The sequence below is a fragment of the Aquarana catesbeiana genome, linkage group LG08 (genome assembly GCF_042186555.1).
Source record: "Aquarana catesbeiana isolate 2022-GZ linkage group LG08, ASM4218655v1, whole genome shotgun sequence".
Taxonomy (NCBI): domain Eukaryota; kingdom Metazoa; phylum Chordata; class Amphibia; order Anura; family Ranidae; genus Aquarana; species Aquarana catesbeiana.
Window position 1 is genome coordinate 78,558,353 of NC_133331.1, and position 27,960 is coordinate 78,586,312.

General features: G+C 44.6%; 1 protein-coding gene across 3 annotated transcripts in view; it reads left to right on the forward strand.

Moving 5' to 3' along the window:
• Positions 1 to 15,945: 15,945 nt before the first annotated feature.
• MYOF (myoferlin) overlaps positions 15,946 to 27,960 on the forward strand; it is a gene marked incomplete in the record, with an annotated part of 231,955 nt that continues 219,940 nt past the window's right edge. For all 3 annotated transcript variants that reach the window (XM_073596030.1, XM_073596031.1, XM_073596032.1), the window contains 1 exon segment: positions 15,946 to 16,209. In XM_073596030.1, the coding sequence (XP_073452131.1) occupies positions 16,122 to 16,209 (88 nt within the window).

Sequence of the window (27,960 nt, forward strand, 5' to 3'; positions counted from 1 at the left end):
CTAAACAATTTAAAGTGGAACTATACTCACCTCCGCTCCAGCTATGTGCTCTTACCAGCCGATCTCAAGCCATTTTGATTGGCCAGGCCAGGATGATGTCACTCTTATGCATGCACAAGACGTTATTTATCGCAGTAGATGCCAAAATTGTACACTGAGCTGCATGTGCTCAGGTCAGTGTAAATTGCAAATAACCGGGGAAGAATATTTTTATGCAGACGAGAACTCTGGCAATTAGTAAAATCTTTTTATTGCTAATAATGTCTATTGAATATTGCCACTGTGCTAGTCAAATAGGTCACTCAATTTATCACAATCAAAGTTTTAAATTCTAATGCTTTTATCTGCGCTTGAGGGCTGCAGTCTCTTAAGCCGCGTACACACGATCGGACTTTCCGACTGGAAAAGTTCAATGACAGCCTGTTGACAGTAAATCCGACCGTGTATATGCTCCATCGGACAATTTTTGGCGGATTTTCCGCAAAACAATTGTTGGATGGCAGGTTTTAAAATTTTCCGCGGACAAAAGTCTGTTGTTGGAATTTCCAAGCGTGTGTACACAAGTCCGTCGGACAAAAGTCCAAAGTACAAACACGCATGCTCAGAAGCAAGGACGAGCCAGAAGCGGTCGATCTTGTAAACTAGCTTTCGTAATGGAGAATTAACATTCGTGACGTGGCAAATTATGAAATCTAGAAATGCAGCGCACAATTCTCTTCTTCTTTAATGGGATAATAATGAAGCTGCTTTGCTGGTGATACTGATGGAGTTATTGCAAACAAATTTTCAAAGGCTTTTTTTTTCTAGCGATATCAAGAATTATACTATTATATATATATATTTTCTTTTATTTATTTGGGCAAGTTACCACAACACCATTATCCCGTAGTTTTTAAGATCAAAGATACAACTATGTTGGTGTCCCTTGTTAATTTTAAATTGTATTTTTTAAAATGTAACTGCCTACTCTCAAAATGTCATTTGAAGTAAAACACATAGCCAAGTATTATTCTCCACAATTTTTTTATTGTGCATTAAAAAAAGAAAACAAATAAAATTAGACATGCTATCTGTCCATAGAACTTAACCAAAAAGTGCATTCTGTGCATCCAAAAATATAGAAAATATACCAAATCAAATCATTATTCAACCAAAAAAATAATGTCAAAGCAATAACTCCAAGGCCAATAATAAATAACACATTATCTCCTCCGATTCCGCAACATGTCTGGTTGACGAAAGGCCGTTCAGAAACAAACTGAAAAGTGCAAACTGAAAAGAGCTAAATGAAAAGCGCAAAAAGAAAAGCACGAATCAACACTCACCAAACTTCTACTAACACGAAATTAGCTGAAGGAGCCCAAAGGGTGGTGCTAAAGAGCTGAAAAACCATATAGTATGTCTAGTACGTCACTACGTTCCTGATTGTTGGCAACAATTGTGTGCCGTGTGTATGCAAGACAAGTTTGGGCCAACGCCCTTCGGACAAAAGTCCACGGTTTTGTTGGCCAACAATCCGATTGTGTGTACGAGGCTTAACAGTGTATATCTGGGCAAAAAAACCCCAACAATTTATATATATCAAAATATATTCAGTACATCTCTGTATTTACAGATTTTGACAGAGATTTACTAAAACCGGTGCACACAGAATCTGGTGCAGCTGAACGTAGTAACCAATCCGCTTCTAACTTCAGCACATTCAATTACACTTTAACAATAAGCCTAGGTTCACACTGATGCGGATTTGAAATCGTGTGAGTTCAGCTTAACTCGCGCGATTTAAAACCGGAAATGCAGTCTGACTTCTGAGGCGTTTTGACAGACATCTGTGCAGGTTCATGCACAGATGTCTATTCAAATCTTCCGCGAAGTCGCCAAAAGTAGTACAGGAACTACTTTTGGGAATTCGGACGGTACCATTGCCGGCAATAGCCCTGTCAAACCGCATACCAAATCGGCCCAATGTGAACATAGGCTAAGGCTCGGTTCACATTTCTGCGATTTGGGATCCAACTTCTGAGACCCCAAGTCACGTGACATGTGAAATACCATTTTAGTCAATGAGAGCTGTCTTAATTAGCACTACTGAAGTTGCTCCAACTTTAGAAAAGGTTCCTGTACTACTTCAAGGCGACTTCTAACCAACTTGTGCCCATAGACTTTAATGGAAGTCGCCTCCAAGTCGAATCCTCATCTATATTGATGTGATTTGGATCTGACATTACAGGAAGATTACCCAAGCATTCCCTGAAATTACTTCAAAGGATGGGCACAATGAGGATGCATGGATGGGCACAGTCAGGTAGGCTGCATTGATGGGCAGTGAAGCTGCATTTATGGGCACAGTGAGGCTGCATTGATGAGCACAGTGAAGCTGCATGGATGGGCACAGTGAGGCTGCATTGATGGGCACAGTGAAGCTGCATTGATAGGCATAGTAAGGCTGCATGGATGAGTACAGTGAGGTTGCATTGAGGGGCACAGTGAGGCTGCTTTGACGGGCACAGTGAGGCTGCATGGCCGGGCACAGTGAGGCTGCATGGCCGGGCACAGGGAGGCTGCATGGACGGGAACAGTGAGACTGCATGGATGGGAACAGTGAGACTGCATGGATGGGCACAGTGAATCTGCATTGATAGGCACAGTAAGGCTGCCTGGACGGGCACAGTGAGGCTGCATTGACGGTCACAGTGAGGCTGCTTTGATGGGCACAGTGAGGCTGCATGGATGGGCACAGTGAGGCTGCATGGATGGGCACAGTCAGGTAGGCTGCATTGATGGGCAGTGAGGCTGCATTTATGGGCACAGTGATGATGCATTGATGGGCACAGTGAGGCTGCATGGATGGGCACAGTGAGGCTGCATGGACAGGCACAGTGGCGCTGCACTGATGGGCACAGTCAGGCTGCATTGATGGGCAAGGTGAGGCTGCATTGATGGGCAAGGTGAGGCTGCATTGATGGGCAAGGTGAGGCTGCATTGATGGGCACAGTGCAGCTGCATTTGATGGGCACAGTGAGGCTGCATTGATGGGCACAGTGAGGCTGAATTTGATGAGCACTGGTAAGGCTGCATTGATCTCTTGTATCATGTCTACATTCTCTTACCATCTTTAGTATCATGTCCTCAGTCTCTAACCATCTCTTGTACCATGCCCGCAGCCTCTGACATCTCCTGTACCATGCCCACAGCCTCTGACATCTCCTGTACCATGCCCACAGCCTCTGACAAGTCCTGTACCATGCCCACAGCCTCTGACATCTCCTGTACCATGCCTGCAGCCTCTGACATCTCCTGTACCATGCCTGCAGCCTCTAACATCTCCTGTATCATGCATGCAGCCTCTAACCATCTCTTGTATCATGTCCGCAACCTCCGACCATCTCTTGTCTTATATCATGTCTGCAGTCTCTGAGGGAGTCTGGAGAGGAGTCTAGAGTGGGAGCACCTCCGGGATGGGGGTCATGGAAGAGGTCAGACATGTGTGGACTGTGGGGAGGAGACTATAGGATAAAACTAGAGCTACCAAGCTCTGGAGCCGACTGACTGAGCCCTGCATGGTGCACCTGAGAGGTGGTCAGTGACAGTTCCGCCAGGCCAGTCTGAGGGGGGTCACTAATGTGAGGAGGGGGAGTGAATACAATAATGTAAGGGGGCACTGATATAAAGGTTTCCCCCTTATATCAGTAACCCACCCCCTCTTACCTTAGTGTATTCTTTCTGTGGAAGGTGGCCCACCTTCTCAGAGTCCCTGGTGTCCCTCTTGATGATTGCTCCACTTTTACCTGGAATTTGCTGTTATATATATATATATATATATATATATATATAAAGCCCTATGTGCTTTCATATCTGTCTTATCCATATATAATACACTCTTCAAATGTGCTTTAAAATGCATGGTTTTCCCTTTTATGAGTAAGAAAATAATGACGTTATGCTGTTGGGCTGGTATAATAATGCTATGGGGCTGGTATGAAATTTTTTCCAGGGCTGGTTTTTATTCCCATACCTTGGCGATGTCCACAAGTCCCGGGGCTGTCCAGAACTCTCCCTCCTAATTGGCTGAGGCACAGCAGCGGCTCCAATGGCTCCCACAGCTGTTAATCAAAGTCAGTTAACCTGGGTTGGGAGACCCCCTAGGGTGACAAAGCAAATATTGTATCTCCCTATGTTGGGAGGGGATCTAGCGCTCCCAAACTTCCAACTATACTATTGGGCAGCCGTCCTTTTTACTGTAAAATGGTGGTTCTCCCAGCCCAGTCAGAACCCAGCGGTCACACTGGAGGTGGCCATTCTAGGCTGCTATGCAGCCTTGAGTAACCTGGTATTCTGAGGATTGAAGGCCAGTCCCCTCATGACATCTCTCATGCGGACCACGGTGAGGGTTTGGCAGGAGGCCAGGGTACTTTAAAGGAGACCTGCTCATCTCTCCCCACATATGCCCTTACGGGGTAACCCTATACTACCACACCTGAATAGTATACTGGACCCCTCTGTTTTGGCTACAAGGGGAATCGCCACATTGAAACACATAATACTCAACGGCAGACTCATGTCTTTTTAAGGAACTAAGACGACTCTACTCAATACCTGCCTCTTTTGAGTTCAGATAGTGGCAGTTGCGACATGCTTTTGGGGCTCAATTTGCTGAACCTTTGACCCTTGAGTCAGACTCTGTTGAGCGACCTCTGACTTCCAGTGTCATGAGGAAGCCTCTCTCCTCTCTGTACTTATACCTGACGGTTGCTTATGCCACCAAACTGACTAGATTCTGGGATAATTGGAGGGCGGATATTCCATCCCTAGGTGAGGAAGAATGGGAGGAGTGCCTGTCCACATTTATTCTTTCCATGATTGCAGCTAAAGACAGATTCATACAACTTAAGTTCCTCCACAGGGCCTATTACACCCCACAGAAACTGGCCCACATTTACCCTCAACGGGACCCAACTTGTCAAAGATGCAACCAAGAGACAGGCACGTTCTGGCATATGGTCTGGTCCTGTCCCAAACTTCGCCCGTACTGGACAGCTGAAGCCTCCACACTGAGTGAGATATGTGGGGCAAGGGTGCGGATGGATCCTCAGGTTCTACTACTAAGCAATATGGAGGATGTAGACAGCTTAGTAGTAGAACCTGAGAATCAAAAACAATATAAGGGGATATGGGAAATGATTTTCCTACACACACACCAATACAGGTTGAACTGAATGGACTGTTGTCTTTATTCAACCTTACCTACTATGTAACTATGTATATCATATATAACATTAATTATTTGCTGATTCTACTGCCCATTTTATGAAATATACAAAATATTAAATTAATTTTTTTGCATTATTCATCCTTATGAAGTAAGCCCTATGTACCACCTGAAACATAATGGAAACCTTATGACTAATGAAACTATTAAACTACATCTAGGCAATGAGCATTCCATGGCACCCTCTTTGCTAAAAATCTGGTGTTAGGGTATCCTTGAGAGCAGCCTACATGTAGAAAATCTCTCACACTGATTTGGGATAGTCCTCTACAGTTTAATCCAGCACCCCACCATCCCATGTCTCCAAAATTGTGACTGGGATACAAGGGCACAAAAAACATTTGTAGACATCGGGCTTTTGGAAAATGCCAGATTGTTAGTGTAGAGCAGTCTTTCTAAACCTTCTTAACATGGAGGAACCCTTGAAACACCTTTCTGGGCTCAGGGGACCCCTGCTAATAATTACTAAATGTACAGTTTAGGGTACATGCCTAGGGTCACTGGGAAGAATGCTCTTTACAGTTGTGGTCCTTAGCAGGATTCCCACTCTTACAGATAGGTAAAACAATCATTAGTGTCAGCGGTTATTTATCTGAGAGTCAGAAGTTGCTCATTGCTCAAGGAACCCCTAGCAAACACTGAATGAACCCTAGGATTCCACAGAACCCTGGTTGAGAAAGCCTGTCTCTTGTTATATCTGGCCACAGGCAGATTGGGTTGACCCAACACTGCTTCTTTTTAGCTGAGGAAATTAAATATGCAACAGATAGAGAATTCTTACAAACCTCAATATTTGTTGGCCATGTGGGCAGTGGAAGCATAATACAAGAACTACATGTTTGCACTATTGTGACCCTAATATAACCACATCCTGGGTGTTCTGAAGCCAAACTAGTAGGCCTATATACACAGTATGAACAAATTAGATCTAATAAACTTTTCTTGGGTCTTAACTAACCCACATACAGGAACCTTATGTCATATACCACAAGTGTTGGTCACTGTTCCTGTGACAGAAGGTCATAAACTCAAGCTGGCTGTACATTAATCATTTTTTTTTGTTATCAGGTTGAAAAAAAAAAAGGGATCCAATTCCCACATCCCACATTCAATGTTGGAATCATCACTCCCGTTGAGCTATTATGTTCTGATGGTGGGGAAACTTCCCTGCCATCAGGACACACTGATCAGTGTTGCCTTGCCAGCACTGATCTTTTGGGAGAAATCCGACAGGACAGGTGGATCGACTTCCGTACAACCAGCCATGCCCATACATGGATTAAAATGAAGAGGGTCTCAGCTGGACAAGGCTGGATCCACTGGATGGGCAAGTATCTGAAATGGTCAGAACTCACCACCATGTAAGTAGTGGTTTAAAAAATGGAGGGGAGCCACTCTAAAAAAAAGCATGCCTTTTTTACACCACACACTAGCAGGCATTGCAGTGCTTATCCGCATACTACAGCACAGGGGGGTTGCCTTAGTGTGTTGGGGTGTCTTTTTAAACAAATTGACCATACAAAATGAACTGCACCAAAAAGCAGCATGCATTTTGCATCCTTACCATCCAAGTGTAAAAGGGCTCTTAAGGTGTTTCAACAAGATATGGGACTTGTGGAACAACACTTCTTTTTTAACCTTGTTTCTTGTGTTAAAAGCTCAGAGAGCTACACACACAATGACTTTCCCAGAGCCAAAAAAACAAACAACGTATTGACATATGCTATTTTAAAGTTTAGCAGTTTGAATAAGCTCAAAGATAGAAAAATAGAGCACCCATCTGACACCAACCACAGCTATGGAAATCACAGTGGTCTAGCCTGGTTAGTGGTTAACCTAGAGCATGCACTAAGTAAGTGTTATCGAAAGTATTCAGTAGCTCTAATTCCTTTGTCAGGCATGAGCAGAAAAACGCCCATCCCACCTTGCCGGAAGGCTCTGCTTTACAGGCCTTTACCTGTTTCACTAGTGCATGACCATCACGTCACCATCTGCAGTGGTTTTTAAAGAAGTCTAAGGGCGTGTTTTGAGTTGCATTGTCTGTGAAAAGCAATCCTTGGTAATCACTTTCTCAGAGTGGCAATAGCGTGGCTGACAGGCGTTCAGGAGGCAAAAATGCTCCCTCATGAATGCCTTTTTTTTTTTCTTTTGTTGGACAGCCAGATGGGTTTTTTAATGGGAATATCATGCTGCAACCATGAGTCTAGTGTTTGGCTTGCAGTTGCAGCAGGGCCACCATTCACTTGCATAGGTTGCATTTGGTGGTGCTTGGGGGTGTTCACATGCCACTGAGATGCTTGCATTGCGGTGCAGCAAGAATTATACCTGCTCTAACGCTTGGTGGGCGCTACCACCGCCCAAAGCAACTCATTCACCTGAATTTGGCCATACTGCTCCTGCCCTACAACCGGATGTAGTGCATGCAGCTGCAGTGTGGTGGTGCAGAGTTTTAAGGGTTAAAACAGGCTGTGAGGAGGCAACATAATTCATCTTTACCTCCTGTCAAATGCCACCATGGATCACTCTTTGGAGGGCCAACACCTATGTAAACAAGTCCCGAATGTGTCAGCATTACAACCCATTGATTAGCATTTTGTAGAGGGCAGCAACTGCCAACCTGAATGTGTTCATATTTCAGGATTTTAAAACAAATTTAAAGTAGCTGTGCAGCCAAAACTTTTTTTTTAATTCTTGGGTAGAATAGGAAAGGATTATAAAGCCTATCACCTTTTTTATTGCTATCCTTGGCTCCTCTTTTAAAGAGATTCCCCTCACATAATGGAAAACTCCAATCCTGAAAAAAAAAAAATTTAGGCAGGGCCGAGCAACATGAAGGAGTGGAGGTCGGACACAATACTGACAGTGTAGAATGCAGATGTATAGGAAATAAATTACACTTCAGCATTTTTACCTTTCTTGATAGGAAAGCTGACCTGGTGAGTTTGGTTTAAGTTTGGGGTGGAGGGTGGTCGCTATCACTGATGTGGATTATCTTCTTTTTTTAAGAGGAACACCTGAGAAAAGGTCTATCCACTGCAGAATGTTGATTGCACACACATTGTTTATATGAAGATTTGTAGCACATGTTGGTTTAATCAGCATTTATCTCAGCATTTTATTATTTACTCCAGTGGTGGCAGAGGGTATTGTTCATTTCGAATATGCAAGAATGTATGTATGTCTGTGTGTGTATACTGTATATGATTAAGCTCCTGTGAAGTCCAAAAAAATGCTAGCCAACCTGGCTACACTTCAGCAGCACCTTGCTGTATGGACCCATTCCTGATCCCTAGATAGTGTTCTCCCAGCATCCTGGGTTCTCTCACACTTCTCAGGAACTCCCTCCAGCCCCCTCTGTGGACTCGCTAGTCACCTTGACTTTCTCAGTCTCTCCAGACTCGCTTGTGGGCAGGGTCATCTGAGCCTGTGCCCTTGCGGGTACCTCTCGAATGGGCGCACGCTCATCAATGCCTAGGACTAGGTGGAGACTACGGTCATGTGAAAAACAAAAAGAAGGAGCATCGACCTAGTGCAATACCATAACATTTTTTTTATGAATAGCATAAGAATAATCCATCATACTCAAAGATAAAAAATGTCACAGGCATAGAATACATTCCAAAAAACACAGTCACTTCCAGTGCTAATAGGTCTTCCAAAGTGTGGAGTAACAGATGTCAGGTATATATATGGTATCCAAAACAGGGTGGATGCTGCCTTCCTCAGATGGGGTAATCCGAAAGCAACTACAAGAAAAACAGAAATGGAAGGTGCGCACACCTAGTGCATTACCAAAGATAATTTAATAATAAAAATGTTTTATATAAAAGTGGGTACTCACAAAATGCAGCTGACAAAAAGGCCATAAAAACAATGCATGGAGATGCACAGCTAGGTTCTGAGGAAAGGGGTGCGCCCCCGAAACACGTTAGTTGTACCCCGTGCTCTCTGCATGTCCATGCATTGTTTTTTAAGGCCTTTTGTCAGTACCGACTTTTATATAAAACATTTTGATTATTAAATTATCTTTGGTAATGCACTAGGTGTGCGCGACTTCCATTTCTGTTTTTCTTGTAATAGAATACAATCCACACCAAATGCATGTCAGTCAGGTAGACACAGTTGACGCGTTTCGATGGACAGGTCCTCTTCCTCAGGACTATGTGAGAAATCGAACATTAAGGCAGTTCCCTGACTTAGAGATGAGCTTTCACTGTGTGCGGTAAAATAACATACAGAGCTCCTCCTGCCAAAGTGCTTTTCCATGTCACTACACACTGTAACCCATGTATGCTGAAGTAGGAGGGACATGCTGCACCCACTCCACCAGTCTTGCATACTTCTGTTACCTCACTCCCAGTAACAAAATGGGGTCACGCCAAGCACCTGGCATGGACCTCATTCGTGATCTCATTAACTCTTGCACTTCCCGTAGCTCTTGTTTAGGCCATAGATCTCCGTAATCCAGGTTCAAATCTGTTTTTTATTGGATACCAACCACTAGGGAGGAAGCCAGACAACAATACACTCACTACTAGAGGACCTGTCACCTTACCAGGTACCACGCCTAATGGCTAATGCTTGTAGCTTGTTCCTTCGCTTGGTTACCCATAGCAACTACTCTCCTCTCTGTCTTGCCAAGTTAACCCTTTTGTAACGGTGTTACTTCATACCCCGTAGTGCATTTACAGACATTGATTTTTTTATGCCAGACCCAACATGCACCCCTTTCAATAACTTCAGAAAAAGGCTCAGAGCGGTTAATGTAACTTTACTGGAGAGATGCAGCATAACAGCTCAATAAGAATACTGTTCTTCCCCTAATAATAATTAGAATAATGTAGTGGCTTGAGGTGGGAGTCAATAACAGCATTGTCCATGGCTTGGATGTCTTCTAAAAAAATCTTGGTTTCTTCAGTAGCACCACAACGATGCTCACAGGTGATCCTAGAACTCCTGGACCCCCTGCAACCCATCAGATGTCCCCTTTTTTATAGCACAGGTGGGTTAGTTAGGACCCAAAGCCCGGGAACTGAGCAAGAAACACTTAACCCTTTCCCCAGCCCGGGCTGGCTGCTGACTTACACACTTCAGCCCACACACGTAGCTGTCCTGACTCTTCTAGTCCTGTTGGCAAGAAGTCCCCCCCAAAATAGGGGTATGTCTCCTGAGTAGGTCACCACTTCTGGCTGGAGCACACCACTATCTTTACTCCAAGGCTGTGTCTCTGAATGACAGCAACTGCCCTGAGCTATCCAGTATCCCTATCATTATAAGGTATACTGTATGTGCACCTGGACACACACCCTGCTGATTTTCAACAAAGCCTGGACTCTGGGTTGGTGATTTATTCTCTCCCAAGACACTTTGAAATCTCCAAACTATGGAGCTCAATCTGGGAATACCAAAATCCAGAGAAAGCTGTAAAAAACATTTTCCCTGCTCATAATCGATACTCCGGAGGCACGTACTCTGCACACGAGCAAACCATGTGTCCTTTTTCTAAACGTTTCCCAGTGGCAGGGCCTAGCACTCAGGTCAGATGAAACCAAAATTGAAGAAAGAAAAACACTATGTGTGGCAGAAAACTAATGCCCCGTACACATGGTCGGACTTTGTTCGGACATTCCGACAACAAAATCCATGGATTTTTTCCGACGGATGTTGGCTCAAACTTGTCTTGCATACACACGGTCACACAAAGTTGTCGGAAAATCCGATCGTTCTAAACGCGGTGACGTAAAACACGTACGTCGGGACTATAAACGGGGCAGTGGCCAATAGCTTTCATCTCTTTATTTATTCTGAGCATGCGTGGCACTTTGTCCGTCGGATTTGTGTACACACGATCGGAATTTCCGACAACAGATTTTGTTGTCGGAAAATTTTATAGCCTGCTCACAAACTTTGTGTGTCGGAAAATCCGATGGAAAATGTGTGATGGAGCCCACACATGGTCGGAATTTCCGACAACAAGGTCCTATCACACATTTTCCGTCGGAAAATCCGATCGTGTGTACGGGGCATTACACTGCACATCACCCTGAACACACCATCCCCACTGTGAAACATGGTGGTGGCAGCATCATGTTGTGGGGATGCCTTTCTTCAGCAGGGACAAGAAAGCTGGCCAGAGTTGATGGGAAGATGGATGCAGCCAAATGCAGAGCAATTTTAGAAGAAAACCTGTTAGAGTCTGCAAAAGACTTGAGACTGGGGCAGAGGATTACCTTTCAGCAGGACAACAACCCTAAACATACAGCCAGAGCTACAATTGAATGGTTCAGATCAAAGCATTTTCATGTATTAGAATGGCCCAGTCAAAGTCCAGACCTAAATCCAATTGAGAATCTGTGGCAAGATTTGAAAATTGCTGTTCACAGACGCTCTCCATCCAATCTGACAGAGCTTGAGCTATTTTGCACGAAGAATGGGCAAAACTGTCACTTTCTAGATGTGCAAAGCTGGTAGAGACATCCCCAAAAAGACTTGCAGCTGTAAATGCAGCGAAAGGTGGTTCTACAAAGTGTTGACTCAGGGGGGCTGTATATATAATGCACTCCACACTTTTCACATATTTATTTGTACAAACATTTGAAAACCATTTATCATTTCCTTCCACTTCACAATTATGTGACACTTTATGTTGGTCTATCACATAAAATCCCAATAAAATACATTTACATTTTTGGTTGTAACATGACAGAATGTGGAAAATTTCAAGGGGTATGAATACTTTTTCAAGTCACTGTATGTATATATATATATATATATATATATATATATATATATATATATATATATATATATACACATATATACACACACACAGTACAAATACAATACACTTTAATACAGGAGGAATCAGAGGATCCTGCTTGTTAGCGCTCACAATCTAAGGGGGAGGGTCATGAGATACAAGAGGTAATAAATGCGGGGGACGTGCTGATGGAGAAAATAAATGTACAGTTTTTAGGTGGGGGCCAGATAGGCTTCTCTGAAGAGATGAGTTTTCAGGCAACAATCGCACTCACGGCCGGGCCCTGGCATTCCGCCACTGTCGGGAGCCCCAGTGGGGTTGCTAGTCGCATGGCTCTGAGCTGAGGGTATCTCTCTCATACAGCTCAGAGCCGCATTGACAGTTCTCCCTCCCCCCTCCATCCTCTCTCGCATGGGATGGGAGAGGAGACAGTGGATCTGCTCCTTCTCCCCCCTCCCCTCTCCTGTGTGTGTGCTCTGCAGGAAGTGTGAGCTCGTTAGCTTCATGAGCTCGTTAGAGCAGCGGGGGTGCGAATGGCGCATATGCCGTACGAAACAGCACAACAGCTGATTTTTTGATCAGCTGTTGTGACGGCGCCTACGCACAATAGCTGACGGAAGAATTGTTTGTGTCAGATTGTGCCTCGGGCTGGCGAAGCGTGTTCATGTCAGTGAGGGGCGGATTAGTACATGATGGGGGCGGATTATTCAAAGAAGGGCAGTGCTGTAAAACACATATTTTTCTGCTATTCTTCCTGGACGCTTGCGGGGCGTGTTTAGTCAACTGAAGGGCAGGTTTTTCAATCTGAAAAATATGTGTTTTGCAGCACTGGCCATCATTTAAAAATCCGGCCCCATCTTAGCAGCACTACCCATCATTTAATGATCCGCCCCCATCATGTACAAATTTGCCCCTCACCGACATTGATGGGCACTGATAGGTGGCACTGATGGGCATTGATGAGCACTGATAGGCAGAACTCATAGGCTGCACTGGTGGGGACTGATGAGCACTGATAGGCAGAACTAATATGCAGCAAAGATGAGCACTGATAGGTGGAACTGATGGGCACTGATAGGTAGCACTGATGGGCATTGATAGGCAGAACTGATAGGCTGCACTGATGGGCACTGATAGGTGGCACTAATGAGCACTGATGGCCAGAACTCATAGGCAGCATTGACGAGCACTGATAGGTGACACTGATAGGCAGCATTGATGGGCATTGAGCACTGATAGGTGGCATTGATGAACACTGATAGGTGGCACTGATGGGTGCTGATAGGCAGCATTGATGAGCACTGATAGGTGGCACTGATGGGCACTGATAGGCAGCATTGATGAGCACCGATAGGCGGCAATGATGGACATTAAGCACTGATAGCCGGTACTGATAGGCACCATTAATGAGCACTGAGCAATGGCATTGATGGGCACTGATAGGCAGCATTGAAGAGCACTGCTAGTTTGCACTGATGGACGCTCACAGGCGGTATTGATGAGCACTGATAGATGGTGCTGTTAGGCAGAATTAATGGGCACTAATAGGCGGCATTGATGAGCACTGATAGGTGCCACTTATAGGCAGAATTGATGGGCACTGATAGGCGGCGTTGATGAGCACTGATAGGCAGCATTAATGGGCACTAATAGGTGCCACCGATGATCGGGGCACTGATTATCAGTGTAAACTATTTACTGATATTCATGCGGGTTAAAGCGGAGCTCTGCCGTTTTTTTTTTTTTAAAGTCAGCAGCTACAAATACTGCAGCTGCTGACTTTAAAATAAGGACACTTATCTGTCCAGGACGCCCGCAATGTCGGCACCCGAAGCCGATCTATCCCTCGGCTCTCGGTTGCTGCCGCCGCCATCTTCGCTAGGGGAATCAGGAAGTGAAGCCAAATGTGACACCGGAGGGGGGGGGGGAGGAATCCGGCAAGCGGAAGTTCCATTTTTGGGTGGAACTCCGCTTTAAGGGTCAGGGACTTTTTTGCCCTCAGCAGGTTGCATTTTTGATTCTATAGACTTCAATGAAAATGCATCAAAAATGCATCAACAACGCAATGCTTGCGTTTTTTATGCATTTCTGCTGTGTTTTTTCTGGTTTCTCCCGCATGACAACAGACACCTCACAAAAACACACAACGCGTTACAAAAGTCTCAAAACGTGCGTGAAAACATGCAAAACGCATTGGAAAAACAAATCAATCGCAACCTGCATAGGTGGAAACCTAGCTACAATCCGTGCTGCAATTGGCTGCAGCGCTGATCAGTGTCTTTTGACAGCAAAGGAGTCCCTGCTGTCAATATACAATAGTGCAGCTATACAATAGTGATTGTGTGGATGGGAGAATCCATTTAGTTTTCTTTTCATTATCAACCTATCAGGCCATAGACTGTTCAAATCTCATCCTGTTCAGCAGGGACAAGCTGAGACCTTGGTAAGCAATATTTTGCGGGCAAAGGCTAGTGTTGGCATTTCAATCATCATGGCACCATGGTTGATATGGTGTCAGGGTGATCGAAGCGCATTGTTTCTATTGTTACATTCTAATATATAATGAAGTGGTTCAACTCACCATGATGCAGAATCAGTGGGAGCCCTGGGCATGTCTCCTGTCACCAGATGTCAATTGTCACTTGCCACATCACCTGCCACCATTTGCAGATTGTCACGTCACTTGCCACCATTTGCAGATTGTCACTTGCCATGTCACTTGACACCATTTGCAGATTGTCACTTTCCATGTCACCTGCCACCATTTGCAGATTGTTACTTGCCAGGTCACCTGCCACCTGATGCGGATTGTCACTTGCCACGTCACCTGCCACCATTTGCAGACTGTCACTTGCCACGCCACCTGCTGCCCTTTGCAGATTGTCACTTGCTACGTCACCTGCCACCATTAGCAGATAGTCACTTGCCACGTCACCTGCCATTAGATGTGGGTTGTCACTTGCCAACTGATGTGGATTGTCACTTGCCATGCCAGCCAGTGCCACCAAATGTGCATTGTCGCTACATTGGTGGCAGGCTGGCAGCACTGGTCCATTTGATGAGGGCAGGAGAGCAGAGATGCGGGGCGGGCAGTGAGGGATGATGTCATCGCCGCACATCGCTCCCACATTGAAGTGGCCCGGCTGTGAGGGCGGAAGAGTGGTGACGTGGAGCGGGCGGAGAGAGATGATGTCATCATTGCTCGTCCCTCTCCTCTCATCCACCTCATGCAGTCCGCCTGCCACAGCCGTGACCTGCTGGTTAGGCGGAGACCCTACGGCAAGAGACTCGGGGCTATGGGCTCCAGATTTGGGGCTACAGCCTCAATAGCCACCCCCTGACGACACCTATGGTACACAGACAGCAAAAATAAATGGCCATGGGTTTAAGCCCTGATTCGCACCTATGCAGGTTGCAGTTTGCATATTCCAGCCAGGTGCATTTTTGATCCATTGAAGTCTATGAAACCAGAAAAAAATCCTGACCCTTTCCATAAATTGCACAGATGTGAACTACATCCATAGGAAACCATGTTATATGGACTGAAGTGTGTTTCTGCAAAACTGAAAACGCACTAAAAATGCATAAATGTGAACCAGGCTTCAGTCCTTCCCTATGCTAAGCCAATAAAGGGGGAAAAATACTGTATGGCTTTTATATAGTAAGTTCTCACAAGCAGCTTACCTTCTTATTGAATTGTATTGTCTTTTATATTGTGAAGCACTGCACAAACTATATAAATGCTGTATAATAATAATAATGGAGTGTAATGTGTTGCCTGTAGGTGAGTGCAGTCAGTAGCACAGTGTATAGTGTATATAGTGTGTGTATATCCTGTGTATAGAGGAGGACAGGCTGGAACCTGCACTCTATACGGATCACTCGTCAGGTATTTCTAGGCTGGGGCAGTCAGTGAGTAATCAGACGGAGATCCACCCAGCGACTTCTTTTCATGTAACAATCCATTGAGTGCAGCTGCTTCCCCACTCCCATCAGTGTGTGAGCTCTCCGGGGTCAGGAAACTCCTCTACAGCCTATGCCAGCAACAACAGTCTTCTTCTTCCCAGGTCCACCACCCTCAACTCTGCAACCATGCTGAAGGTCTTGGTGGAGTCCGCGTCCAATATTCCCAAAACTAAACTTGGCAGGCCGGACCCCATAGTCACCCTCACCTTCAGAGGTAAGTGTGTACTCCGCTACTCTCTCTGCAGGCTACATTTGGAAAGATGGTTTACTTTTCTCTTTGCATTCCAAGGCTTGCTTTCTGTTTCTTAATTGAGGCTTCTTATAAAAACCTTGTTACGAGTCAAGTTTTGTTTCGGCAGGATTGAGAGAAGTATTTATTGTAATGAAAATCTAGTAGAGGATTGTACTGTGTTAGCTATTGATTAATGCAGCAAGTTTGGAGTTTAAATGATTGCCTTTTATGGCTAATCTAAAATGTATCTAAAGCCAAAAACTGGCAACTCGCCAGCACTTGAATGCATTTGTTTTCCTTTCATGCTTTTATTTTTTCCTTTTTATTTTTAAGCTGTGTGTTTTGTTTTGTGTGTTTTTTATATTTATTTTTATTTTAGCTACTTTTATTTTATCCTCCCATCAACAAACTTCCTGTCCTAGGGTGACAACCATACTGAGCAGTGTGGTCACCCTAGGACAGAGCGTGTGTTAGCACTACATAACTCAGGGGTTCATTTTATAAAGGCAATAGAGTATCCACTTTGCCTATTTTGCCTCTGGTAAATCAGCCCCACTGCTAGGACTATACAACACCTCCCTCTCTTCTTCATAATGGGGGAGGTGTCCAGTGATAGCAGAGAACAATGCTAACTGATAACTTCCTGTACTCTGCCTTTGGACTGTTATCAGCTCCCAAGATTTCTGGCTGGATGAACACTTTTTTTTTAACCTAACAGATATAATAAAACACTTTTTTTTTTCCAAAGGGTATATTTTATCAAGGAAGCAAAAAAGATTAATTTGTCAGGCTTCATGCACATTATAAGCTAAAAAAATTGCCAGAAAAATGCTGGATGGAAAACGCTCATAATAGCATTTTTGTGCTAGCAGTTAGGTGTGTTCAGCTGTGGGTGTTTTTGTTTTTTGTTTTGTTTTTTTCTGCTCCTAGAAGCTTTAGCTTCAAAAATCACTTCTAGTGTGCAGGGATACTTTTTTTTTTTTTTTTGCTTCTAAAAGCAAAAAAAAAAGCTCAGACGCTGCTGCTAGAAGATCTTTATTTACATTTTTTTTTTTTTTTTTTTTTTAAGCTGGTGTGTATGGAAGCCTCAGCGTTTACACTTTAACAGTGTTATGCCGTGTACACACGAGCGGACTTTTCGACAGCAAAGGTCCGACGGAACAAATCCACCGGACAATTCGATCGTGTGTGGGCTTCATCGGACCTTAGCTGTTGAAAAAATCAGACGGACCTTAAATAGAACATGTTTCAAATCTTTCCGACAGGCTCGAGTCCAGTCAAAAAATCCGTACGTCATCACGTTCGAATCAGTCAGACTTTGGTGTGATGGTGTGTAGGCAAGTCCATTGCGTCGGAACTCCGTCGAAAGTTTGTCAAAAAGTCCTTCGGAGTTCAGTCCGTGGAAAGTGCGCTTGTGTGTACACGGCATAAAGGGCAGTGCTTTGTGTGCGATAACTCTTAACAACCAACCAACCATTTTGTTTTTAAAGACAATGTAATTGTACAAATAAAGGAGGAATTCTTTTTGGATGTTATTGCACTCTGTAAAATATATATATTAGTGTGTGTTGCAAAGGTGTGCTGTGCTTTGTTGTTCCACACCCCCTGGATAGTTCTTCTTGCATGCCTCTGTCTAGTATACAATGGGCAGGTCTGTAGAATGAATGGAAGCTTTTGTATTGTGTTGGTAAAATGTTGCAGACTTCTCCTTGGTGAAGTGGGTTGTTTGCTGTTTTGCAGAGGTATTTGGAGTGTACCAGTTTGCCTGGGGATGCAACATGTTTTTCATTAGTATATAGTCCTAACATTATGTCTCTGTTGAAATGCTCATGGGGTGGGGGGTAGGGGGGGTCATAACAGGCCCATATGTTCAGAATTGGTCTGTTGGTGTAAAACTATGTTACAAACATTATGTTTGCATGTCTGCACCAAAATCGTTGTTTAGGATGTAGATGCTGTGTAATGGCATCTTTAGAAGGAATGCTCCTGCTACCATTCTATAAATCCCGATTAGATCTGCAGCTGTGATGGTTTACAAATGGGTAGATAACACCATATCCCATGAATTGCTGGAGAATGTAGCCCGGGGCAGCCAAGGAAGAGACTTATCATACGTCACCTCCCCGCCTTTCCACATGTACTGTGAATGGAATTCAGTTGACTTTTTCGTGTCCTTATAGGTTGGCCATCTAACCTAAAAGTGTGCATTGATGTCCCAATCCTTAGTGTATTTGAACCCATACCATAACTGAAAATGTAATAAATTGCAGCTCACTAGGATTTTTGGTGTGGTGACTGCATTAGTCCCCCCCCCCCCTCTTTGTATTTTCACCTGTATATCCTGCAAATAAAACACGCTGTCCTGGTCCTTGGGTTGCTATGGTCACCCTAGTCGGCTGTCCTGGTCTCTGGATTGCTATGGTGGTCACCCTAGTCGGCTGTCCTGGTCCCTGGGCGGCTGGGTCGCCCCAGTGGGCTGTCCTAATATGGAGAGTAAACAAGCCCTGTGTTAATCTCCAGGGGCAATTGGTAGTTTACCAAAGATAGCCAGGAAGGAATTCTTCAGTGCAGCTCACAAGTCTTGACAAGAACACGGCTCTTCTGGCCAAATCAACGCATATTTGGTGACAAAATAAAAAAAAAAACAAAAAAAAAAAAAAAACTAAGGCATTCATCACATCTAGGAACTGTAAGCTTCAATCCATTACGTTTTTTTTTTTTTTGTTTGTTTTTTTCTTCTTCTTGGGTTTAGTTATCCTTTTAATTGTTCCATCCTGGAGTTATTGTCCACAGGCCACCTTCAGCTTTAAGGACACCTTTTAGACCAACCCATCTCTGTGAAGAAACTATCTATTGGGGATGAGCTCAGGCATGCTCGGATCCTAATCCAAACCCATCTGGGCTATCCTGCCAGGAAGCTGTCCCTGCACACCACTAATTGGAAGCATTCTCCACTTGCACGTATACAAGGGGTACTGGCTGGGTCCCTCTTCTACCAAGACCACGCAGCCATCTTGGTACAGACCTGATGATTCACTCAAAGCCAACACACCTGAGCTTATCTCTTCTATTCATCCAGGATGGGTTTTGCTGGCAACTGCATAGGGCATAAACATGGATGCCTGCACAGTACAGTTATACATGTTAGATGACAATTATTCAGTAAAAGAATAATGCAGTAGCTGTATCTTCTGTCTTGTGTCCAAGCAGCATAATCTGTAACTGATTTTGATGATTAAATCTGACTTTTTTGTATAATTTTGTGGATAATGTACAGTAGAGAGTAATATCAATGACTATACAAGGATTGGACTTCTACATCAATACATCGTACAACCGCATTGCCATCCCAGATTAGGGTTGCCTCTTTTTCTTCAAGCCAAACCTGAACAATTTATGTGGCGTGCAGTAGATTTTGTTTAGTTTCGTTTTTTTATTATTCACTATAGTATTGTAATCTGGGGCACCTTTGGGCACTCCAAAGTGAATAGTAATGCGGCGCACACAGTGCCCCCTCCCCCACCTTTCAAACCCTGTTCTGAGCCACATTCCTGTTTGAATAATGTGTCTGGGTTTCAGGTGGACTGGGCCGTCCGGGAGAATGCTGGACAGGTGGCAACCCTATCCAAGCTCCTATTTTGCAGACTAAGACCCCTTTCACACTGAAGTGGTTTTCAGGCGCTTTAGCACTAGAAACGGCCTCTGAAAAGTGCCTGAAAACTGCCTCTCATTCATTCTAGTGTGCCTTTTCACACTCGGACGGTGCGCTTGTGGGATGGGGAAAAGAAAAACTCCTGCAAGCAGCATCTTTGGGAAGGGTTCGCCTTGAAAGTGCTGCAAAACGGGAGTTTTTAACCCCTTTTTTGTGGTTAAAAGCACCGCTTAAATAAACAGTGGTAAAGCGCTGCTAAAACAAGCGGTGCTTTACAGTGAAAGGGGTCTAGTCTAGGTTCACCCATATGCGATGTGGGAACCTGTGAGATTCCAGCATCTCATCTCTCCCGCAGGCAGTTCACATTCCCCTCTGTGAACCGCTGCGGGTGTCAATACAATGTTAATGATCCTCCCAGATTGGTTCACAGATCGCAGTGATAACTGTGGATTCAGACAGGAAACACATCACATGGGTGAGAACACTCATGCGATCCGATTCCAGTGCGGGGGGAAAAAAAAGTCCCTGACCCCCCCCCCCCCCCCCTTTTTTTTTTTTTTTTTCCCCCCCTGCGAATCTAATGCTATTTCAGCCATACAATAGTATGATCGTTACGCAGGAATTCTTCTCCTAGAAAATATATTTGTAAAAACATATATACCCCCCGTGTGTATGAAGCCTAAAATTGTTTTGGAACACTCAAGGGGTGAGAAGGATCGGCAACCGTGCAATCACATGATCGGAAGGCGGTCCCACCATCTACCGATCTCCTATCTTTACCCTGGACTGAGGGCCAGTTCACAACACAGAAATGCAGTCCGGATGCATTCTGCTTAGTTGTTTTTGATGCAATCCGATGCATTGTTTCCCCTCATCTCCCCCCCAGCCCCCCCCCCCCTTTTTTTTTTTTTCTCGTTTTCAAAAAAAGGTGTTCCAGTATTTTTGCTGCATTTTACCGCAGTACAGTTCAGAAAAAAATTAACGTGTATGGGTGGTCATAAAAGAGCGTTCTTTTTCCTTCCTTTTCATTGAATTTTTATTAATAATAATTTTATATAGCGCCAACAGTTTGTTTTCCCATAATTTGTAAAGCACTCCAGTCTGGTCAATATCTAGACAGCTTGTGGCTTCATAGCCGGGTGCGCACTGGGACCTGTGACGTGTCCCAGAAGATTGCAGGGAGGGGGAGAGGAGGAGTCGCCTAGGCGATGAGAGCAGAAGTAGGAGCTGGGTACCTGTCAAATTCCCCCTCCCCCCCCCCCCCCCCCCCCCCAAAAAAAAATGACATGCCAAATATGGCATGTAAGGGGACGAGGAGTGCTTAAAGCGGAGTTTCCACTTTTTGGTGGAACTCCCCTTTTTAATGCAATGCGTTTTGTGCGTTAAGGCCGCTTGTTAATTTAACACATGTGAACGTGTATTTTCTGGGAGTAAATGAGTGGTGCCACAACACACCTTGTTTGGAATTCATAATGTTGTAGCGTCATTAGAAATCTGTTTCCCATCAGTGCAACAAATGGAATAAGTTGCTACAGATTAAAGCGGGGTTCCACTCAAATGTTTAACTTAATCTTACCCCCTTCAGTTAATTGCATAGATGTTGAAATGCCGCAGGAAAAATTTTTTTATCGCTGTAATTACCTTTTATATTGTACTTTATTGTGGCACTTCCTGTCTCTCCTCCCATGGGAGTAGGCGTGTTTATTGCCTTTCCCCGGCGCCGCACTGTCTCCTGGGAGCTTAGTGTCAGGCTTCCCAAGATTCAGTGCGGTAACAATGATCATGCACGTGAACAAGCTGTGAATGAACAGCATTCACCGCATCCAGGAAATCAATGCTTGTGGGCTTCACATGCCCACAAGCAAGATGGAAACGGCCAGCATCACATTTTTTTATGTTGTTCTTCAGTACGAAAACAGACAGAGGCGGAAATATTACACCCAAACTGTGAGTATTATTTTGGGATTAGCAAAGTGTCTCAATGACCTAAAAAAAAAAAAAAAAAAATGGTCGCTGGACTCCCGCTTTAACTGTCAGTAAGAGAAATATCAATCTTTTGCAGAAATGAATCGGACAGAATGTTTTTGTTAAACCATTTACTCCCAACACGGAAGAGCTCTTTTTTTGCCTCCACTTTTCTGATCACAGATATGGTGGTATTTCGTAATGAATTTATTGCATTCATAGCCCTGGAATGTAAGTGTGACAAATGTAGCACTCTGGTGTTTAGGCAGGGTTTCTAGTAAATGTAATTTGCCAGTCCGTAGTCGCCCTGGTTAATTTAGTAGATCCACTGATTCCTCTCTAGTCCTGGACTTGCTGCACCTTCTCTCTTCTGTTGCTAGGTGGCATTATGCTGGTGACATTACTAGACAAGGGCTTGGCAAGGTCAGGTTATGAATAGATGGGGGTGTCTTAGCCAGTTGACGGGTTTCTTTAGTTCCTTGGCCTGCTGGAGAGCCTATTTATTTGGGTGGAGTCAGGTGATCGGGGTTCTGTGCTACCTGGACGGCTGTCTGTGTGGACGTGTGTTATGCTGCCCTGGGCTACTAGGCCGGAAGCCCGAGCCTATCCCAGGTACATCTGGCTGCTGGACTGTCTGAGGGCCTATCCAGAAGCAGCGCAGGGTTGGGACTGCAGGATTGGAGTCCAACCGAGAGTAATGGTTCAGCTGGACGGGGAAGCTGTCGCCACTAAGGGACCGTCCACCTTGTTACTGGAGACCACTGTGATTAAGCTGGAGCCAGTACCAGAGCAGTCTTCTCACCAGCTGGGGACAGTGAAGAAGTGGAAAAACTTCAGCAAGTGTCAAGCCAGGGACCCAGTGGGACAGCAGGGATGACGCTTGAGGAAGATACCGAGTTATGAAAGTGGAAGAGCTCAGGGGATCCAGTGGCGATTGGTTCTGAGAGTCTAGAGAGAGACTGGGAGCTTGGGGGTGTGAAGACCTACAGTGAGAGACTGTAGATTGGGAGGAGAACTATTTGTGTTACCAATAGTTAACTACAACTACAGTTAGTGACTGTTACAAGATTTGTTGCCATAGGAGACAGCGGTCCTATCTATACAGAAGTGGTGTCCGGCTGGAGGCCTTCCACTGTATAGATGTCTACCTATTGAAGTCTTGGAGTCTGCCAGTTGTCATTGCATTTGCTTAAGGGTGTCCTGGCCCTAACCCTCTCTCCCACAGTTCTTGTTCAAGAGACAATATATCTCTTTGCATTCAAAAAGTGTCTGGTGCCCATCACTTCAGCTTGTATTACACCCACCATGCCTGGTAACCCACTCACAAGGAAGGATGTCAGCTCTCACTAACCCTTGAAGTCACCATTAGGTCTCTTTGGCCCTGGGACCTTGCTACACACATCATACCGAAGTTTGTTGCACGCATTGGAAATACCAAAAAAACTTTGCACGGCTCTCATGAATTTGGCGCAGGACTTTATGATAAGGCCGGAGCGCCTTTATGCTTCATGACATTTTGGTTGTTGAGGTATTAATTGCCTTCTTGGCAAGGCGTTCTGACTATAGATAGGAACCCATTGTAACTGCTTCTGTATTTCTGTTTTGCATTAGGCGGTGCCACATTCCAATGAGCCACACAACCCAAGTTTTATGCCCTGTGGTGAGGTAGAAAAGCTCTGAGTCAGACATAATTGTGTCTCTTGATAGTTACATACAACCTGTTCTGTTGACTACTTTTTTAACCAGGAAACATACTCTGCACATGGGAGAGCACAGACAATTAAAGCTCGTTCACACTATCGGTGATGATCTAGGTTTTTCTGCACTAGATAAAGACCATCGCTAGGGGTTTCCTTACCCATTTATACTAAAGTTTTACTACGCCCCCCCCCCCCCCCCCCATTCTATAGCTCTCCCTCTTTCTTATCTCACTAACTGTGCTGCTATCTTTATTACCATTGATTTGTATGTGTTTGTTTTTTGTGTGTGTGTGTGTGTGTGTGTGTGTGTGTGTGTGTGTGTGTGTGTGTGTGCATTGTTGTTATATTTTTTTTTTTTTAACATTCTGCTAAAAAATTTGTGAATCAGTACTGCTTGGACCTTGAAGAAGGGGACATACCCTGAAAGCTTGTCCTGACAAATTGTATGTTAGTGCAAATAAAAAAAGTATCACGGACAGTACTCAATTTTCTCTGTCACAATTGCACTAATACGGCTACAATCACATCAAATAAAGTTAAAAAAAAAAAGCGGTGCAATGTGCTGAAATGCTGAATTTTACCATGCAATAGGGGGCTATGAGGTCAATGAGATTGAGACTTGGCTGTGAGCAAAATCCACCAAAAACATGAACGGGTGCCTTCTGGACATCTGCAACCTGCTGCTCTACCACCTTCTAAAATGCTATTGACTGTGGATCACTTTTAAGAGGGGCAGTAGAGAATGCCACACATATATAAACTTAGCCTCATGCGGCGTACACACGAGCGGACTTTTCCACCGGATGAATCTGGCAGACAATCCGACCGTGTGTGAGCTTCATCGGACTTCCGACAGACCTTTTCGGTGGAAAATGTCGTCTTATGGATTTTAAGGGGAACCCCCTACGCCGAAAAAACGGCCTAGGGCCCCCCCAAAATCCATACCAGACCCTTATCCGAGCATGCAGCCTGGCCGGTCAGGAAAGGGGGTGGGGACGAGCGAGCGCCCCCCCCTCCTGAACCGTACCAGGCCACATGCCCTCAACATGGGGGGTGGGTGCTTTGGGGAAGGGGGCGCCCTGTGCCCCCCCCCCCCTCCACCCCAAAGCACCTTGTCCCCATGTTGATGAGGACAAGGGCCTCTTCCCGACAACCCTGGCCGTTGGTTGTCGAGGTCTGCGGCGGAGGGCTTATCGCAATCCGGGAGCCCCCTTTAATAAGGGGGCCCCCAGATCCCAGCCCCCCACCCTATGTGAATGAGTATGGGGTACATTGTACATTGTCGCAAGGTGTCAATCTCACCGATTAAAAGCGGCAAGATTGACTTCCTTTTCTAGTCCTGTCATACCTCATCACGTTCAAAATGAATGGACTTTAGTCCGTGTGTGGGCAAGTCCATTCATTCGGAAGTCCGCCGTAACTCCGTCGAAAGTCCGTCGGGAAGACCGGCGGACCTAGTCCGGTCATGTGTAGGCAAGTCCGTTCGTTCGGAAAGTCCGTCGGGAAGACTGGCGGACCTAGTCTGCCAGAAAGTCCAGTCGTGTGTACGCGGCATCAGGGTATAGTGTAAAGACTTAACAAATAAAATATAAGTGATTTGACATACTTTTTAGAGTGATATTGAAGGGACAGGAAGTTTTAGGCCTCATGTACACTGCTGCTGGTAAACGGCGTTTTTTTTTTTTTTTTTCAGATGCCCCTGAACTCTCCTTTATCTTATCAGTACATGTACACAGGGTCATTTCTAGGCAGTTGAGTTTAAAAGCATTTTTTGTAAATCAAAAAAAGCGTTCAGGACGAATGTTCAGAGGCATTTGAAACGCCTGTAAACGCGGTAAATCGCGTTTTGTTTACAGGCGTTTTTGACTATTTGACGAAAAAAAAACGCTTCTAAATGCGGCATGTAAACACGGCAACCCAGACGTTTTAAAACGTGGGTTACTATCTGTCAAGTTAAATCGTTCAGGAGAGGAGGTAAAACGTCCCATGCACATTAACGAGTACATATCTTGCCTTATTGCATTGTTTTCTTTGAAGAACCAGTAACCAATGAGCACTGTAATAAGTGTAATGCTGGCCATACACATTGATTGCATGCAGTCACTGTTTGGATGGCAATTTTTACTTAGTTCCTTCAGTTTTTTTTCAATTGAAAAATGTCAGGTAGGAGGATGCCAACAGGACCAACCACAAAGACAGTTTCGGACAGTTGATCAGAAACCTACAGAAATTCGATCAGGCTCCATTGACTCATGGATGTTCTGAATTGCTGTGATTCTGTCTGCAATTTCTAAACGTGTTGTCAAAAATAATAGTAATAATAATTTTTCCGGATTATGTGAAAGAAAGCTAAAGGCTTTGTTTAATAGTTTGACTTTCCTCCAGCTGCTGATCAGAGCATGCCAGATTGACTGCTGGATCCAGCTCCCAGCGCATGACTGAGAGCTGAAACCAGCTGTGCCAAGTGTATGGTGAGCATTGGAGAGGCAGAACAGTGACTGACAGTCACTGCTTTTACACTCTGATCTGACTGAGAACTGAGTGATCAACAGTCATGTGATCGTTCAGTTGTTGGCGCCAGCGAGGGACAATGCTGCAGCATAGAGGTGTGCGTGTGTGGGGCGGGGGGGAGGGTTATTTAACAATCTCAGTTTCCAGCTTTTAATAGAAATTCAAATGTCCCTTCTAGACAGGTTCTTTAAAGTAGTGGTTTAGATTTCAATTGCCTGTATATGTGAATTATGTGAATCTTATAGACCTGAACAAATTAATGGGGTGGGCGACTACATGGCAAATGAGGTTCAATGTAGAAAAATGTAAAATAATGCATTTGGGTGGCAAAAATATGAATGCAATCTATACACTGGGGGGAGAACCTCTGGGGGAATCTAGGATGGAAAAGGACCTGAGGGTCTTAGTAGATGATAGGCTCAGCAATGGCATGCAATGCCAAGCTGCTGTTAACAAAGCAAACAGAATATTGGCATGCATTAAAAAGGGGGATCAACTCCAGAGATAAAATGATAATTCTCCCGCTCTACAAGACTCTGGTCCGGCCGCACCTGGAGTATGCTGTCCAGTTCTGGGCACCAGTCCTCAGGAAGGATGTACTGGAAATGGAGCGAGTACAAAGAAGGGCAACAAAGCTAATAAAGGGTCTGGAGGATCTTCGTTATGAGGAAAGGTTGCGCTTGAGAGGGGATATGATTTCAATATACAAATATCGTACTGGTGACCCTACAATAGAAATAAAACTTTTTCGCAGAAGAGAGTTTAACAAGACTCGTGGCCACTCATTAAAATTAGAAGAAAAGAGGTTTAACCTTTAAACTACGTAGAGGGTTCTTTACTGTAAGAGCGGCAAGGATGTGGAATTCCCTTCCACAGGCGGTGGTCTCAGCGGGGAGCATTGATAGCTTCAAGAAACTATTAGATAAGCACCTGAATGACCGCAACATACAGGGATATACAATGTAATACTGACACATAATCACACACATAGGTTGGACTTGTGTCTTTTTTCAACCTCTCCTACTATGTAACTATGTACTATGTAACTATGAATTTGTCTGTTTTTGCTATAGTAATTAAACAACTGCTGGGATAAACATCTGAGCCACACAGATTGCTTTCCCTGTGAATGATCAGGCGCTGGAAGCAGACAGTCTTGCGTCCATGCCTACTCCTTCCCTGGTTCTCTCTCCATGAGCGATCACACTCCAGGAGCTGTCAGCTTCTAACTACTTTCAAAGAGGCTTGCACCCCCAGCTAATCGCCAGGAACCCCCACATCTAATTTTTAATGGCCCCATTTGCACGTGTAAATAGGGTCCTAAGGAATGGATGTCTTCTCACACAGGTGATTTGTTTCATGACCGAGTCCCTTTCTGACAATTCCCAGGATGAGGCCCAGTGCGATATAAGTAGACTCTTCTGGTGATTGACCCATGAAGATGTCTCAGGCGGTTTGGTTAGATATTCTGTGCTGCATAATTTTCTGTTGAGTCACTGCCTTTTTTTTTTTTTCTGGTTTAAGGATCAACAAACTTGGGATGGAAAAAGGATGTCAGCGGCTGTTCTCATTTCAACTGGAGGCCCGTTTTCAGTCTAAATCGTTTACTGAAGTGTAGAAAAGTACAGGATTTGTGAGGGCCTATCTATAAGGCATTGGGTTTTGCTGTCTGTGTTTCATGGCGTTTCCTGAACAGCAGTAACTTCTCACACTGACATCAGAACAATAATTGTTAGCGGATGCAAAATCTACTGGGAAGGGAGGGGTGGGGGAGGTGGTGCCTTTGATGGATCATATAACTTTAAAGAACCAAGTCAGAATGTATGTGTAGCAAAGTCTCTGGCCATGTCCAGTCTGAGAAAGCCAAAGATAGCTGACATTCTTCTGTATGTGGTGGGTTGTGAG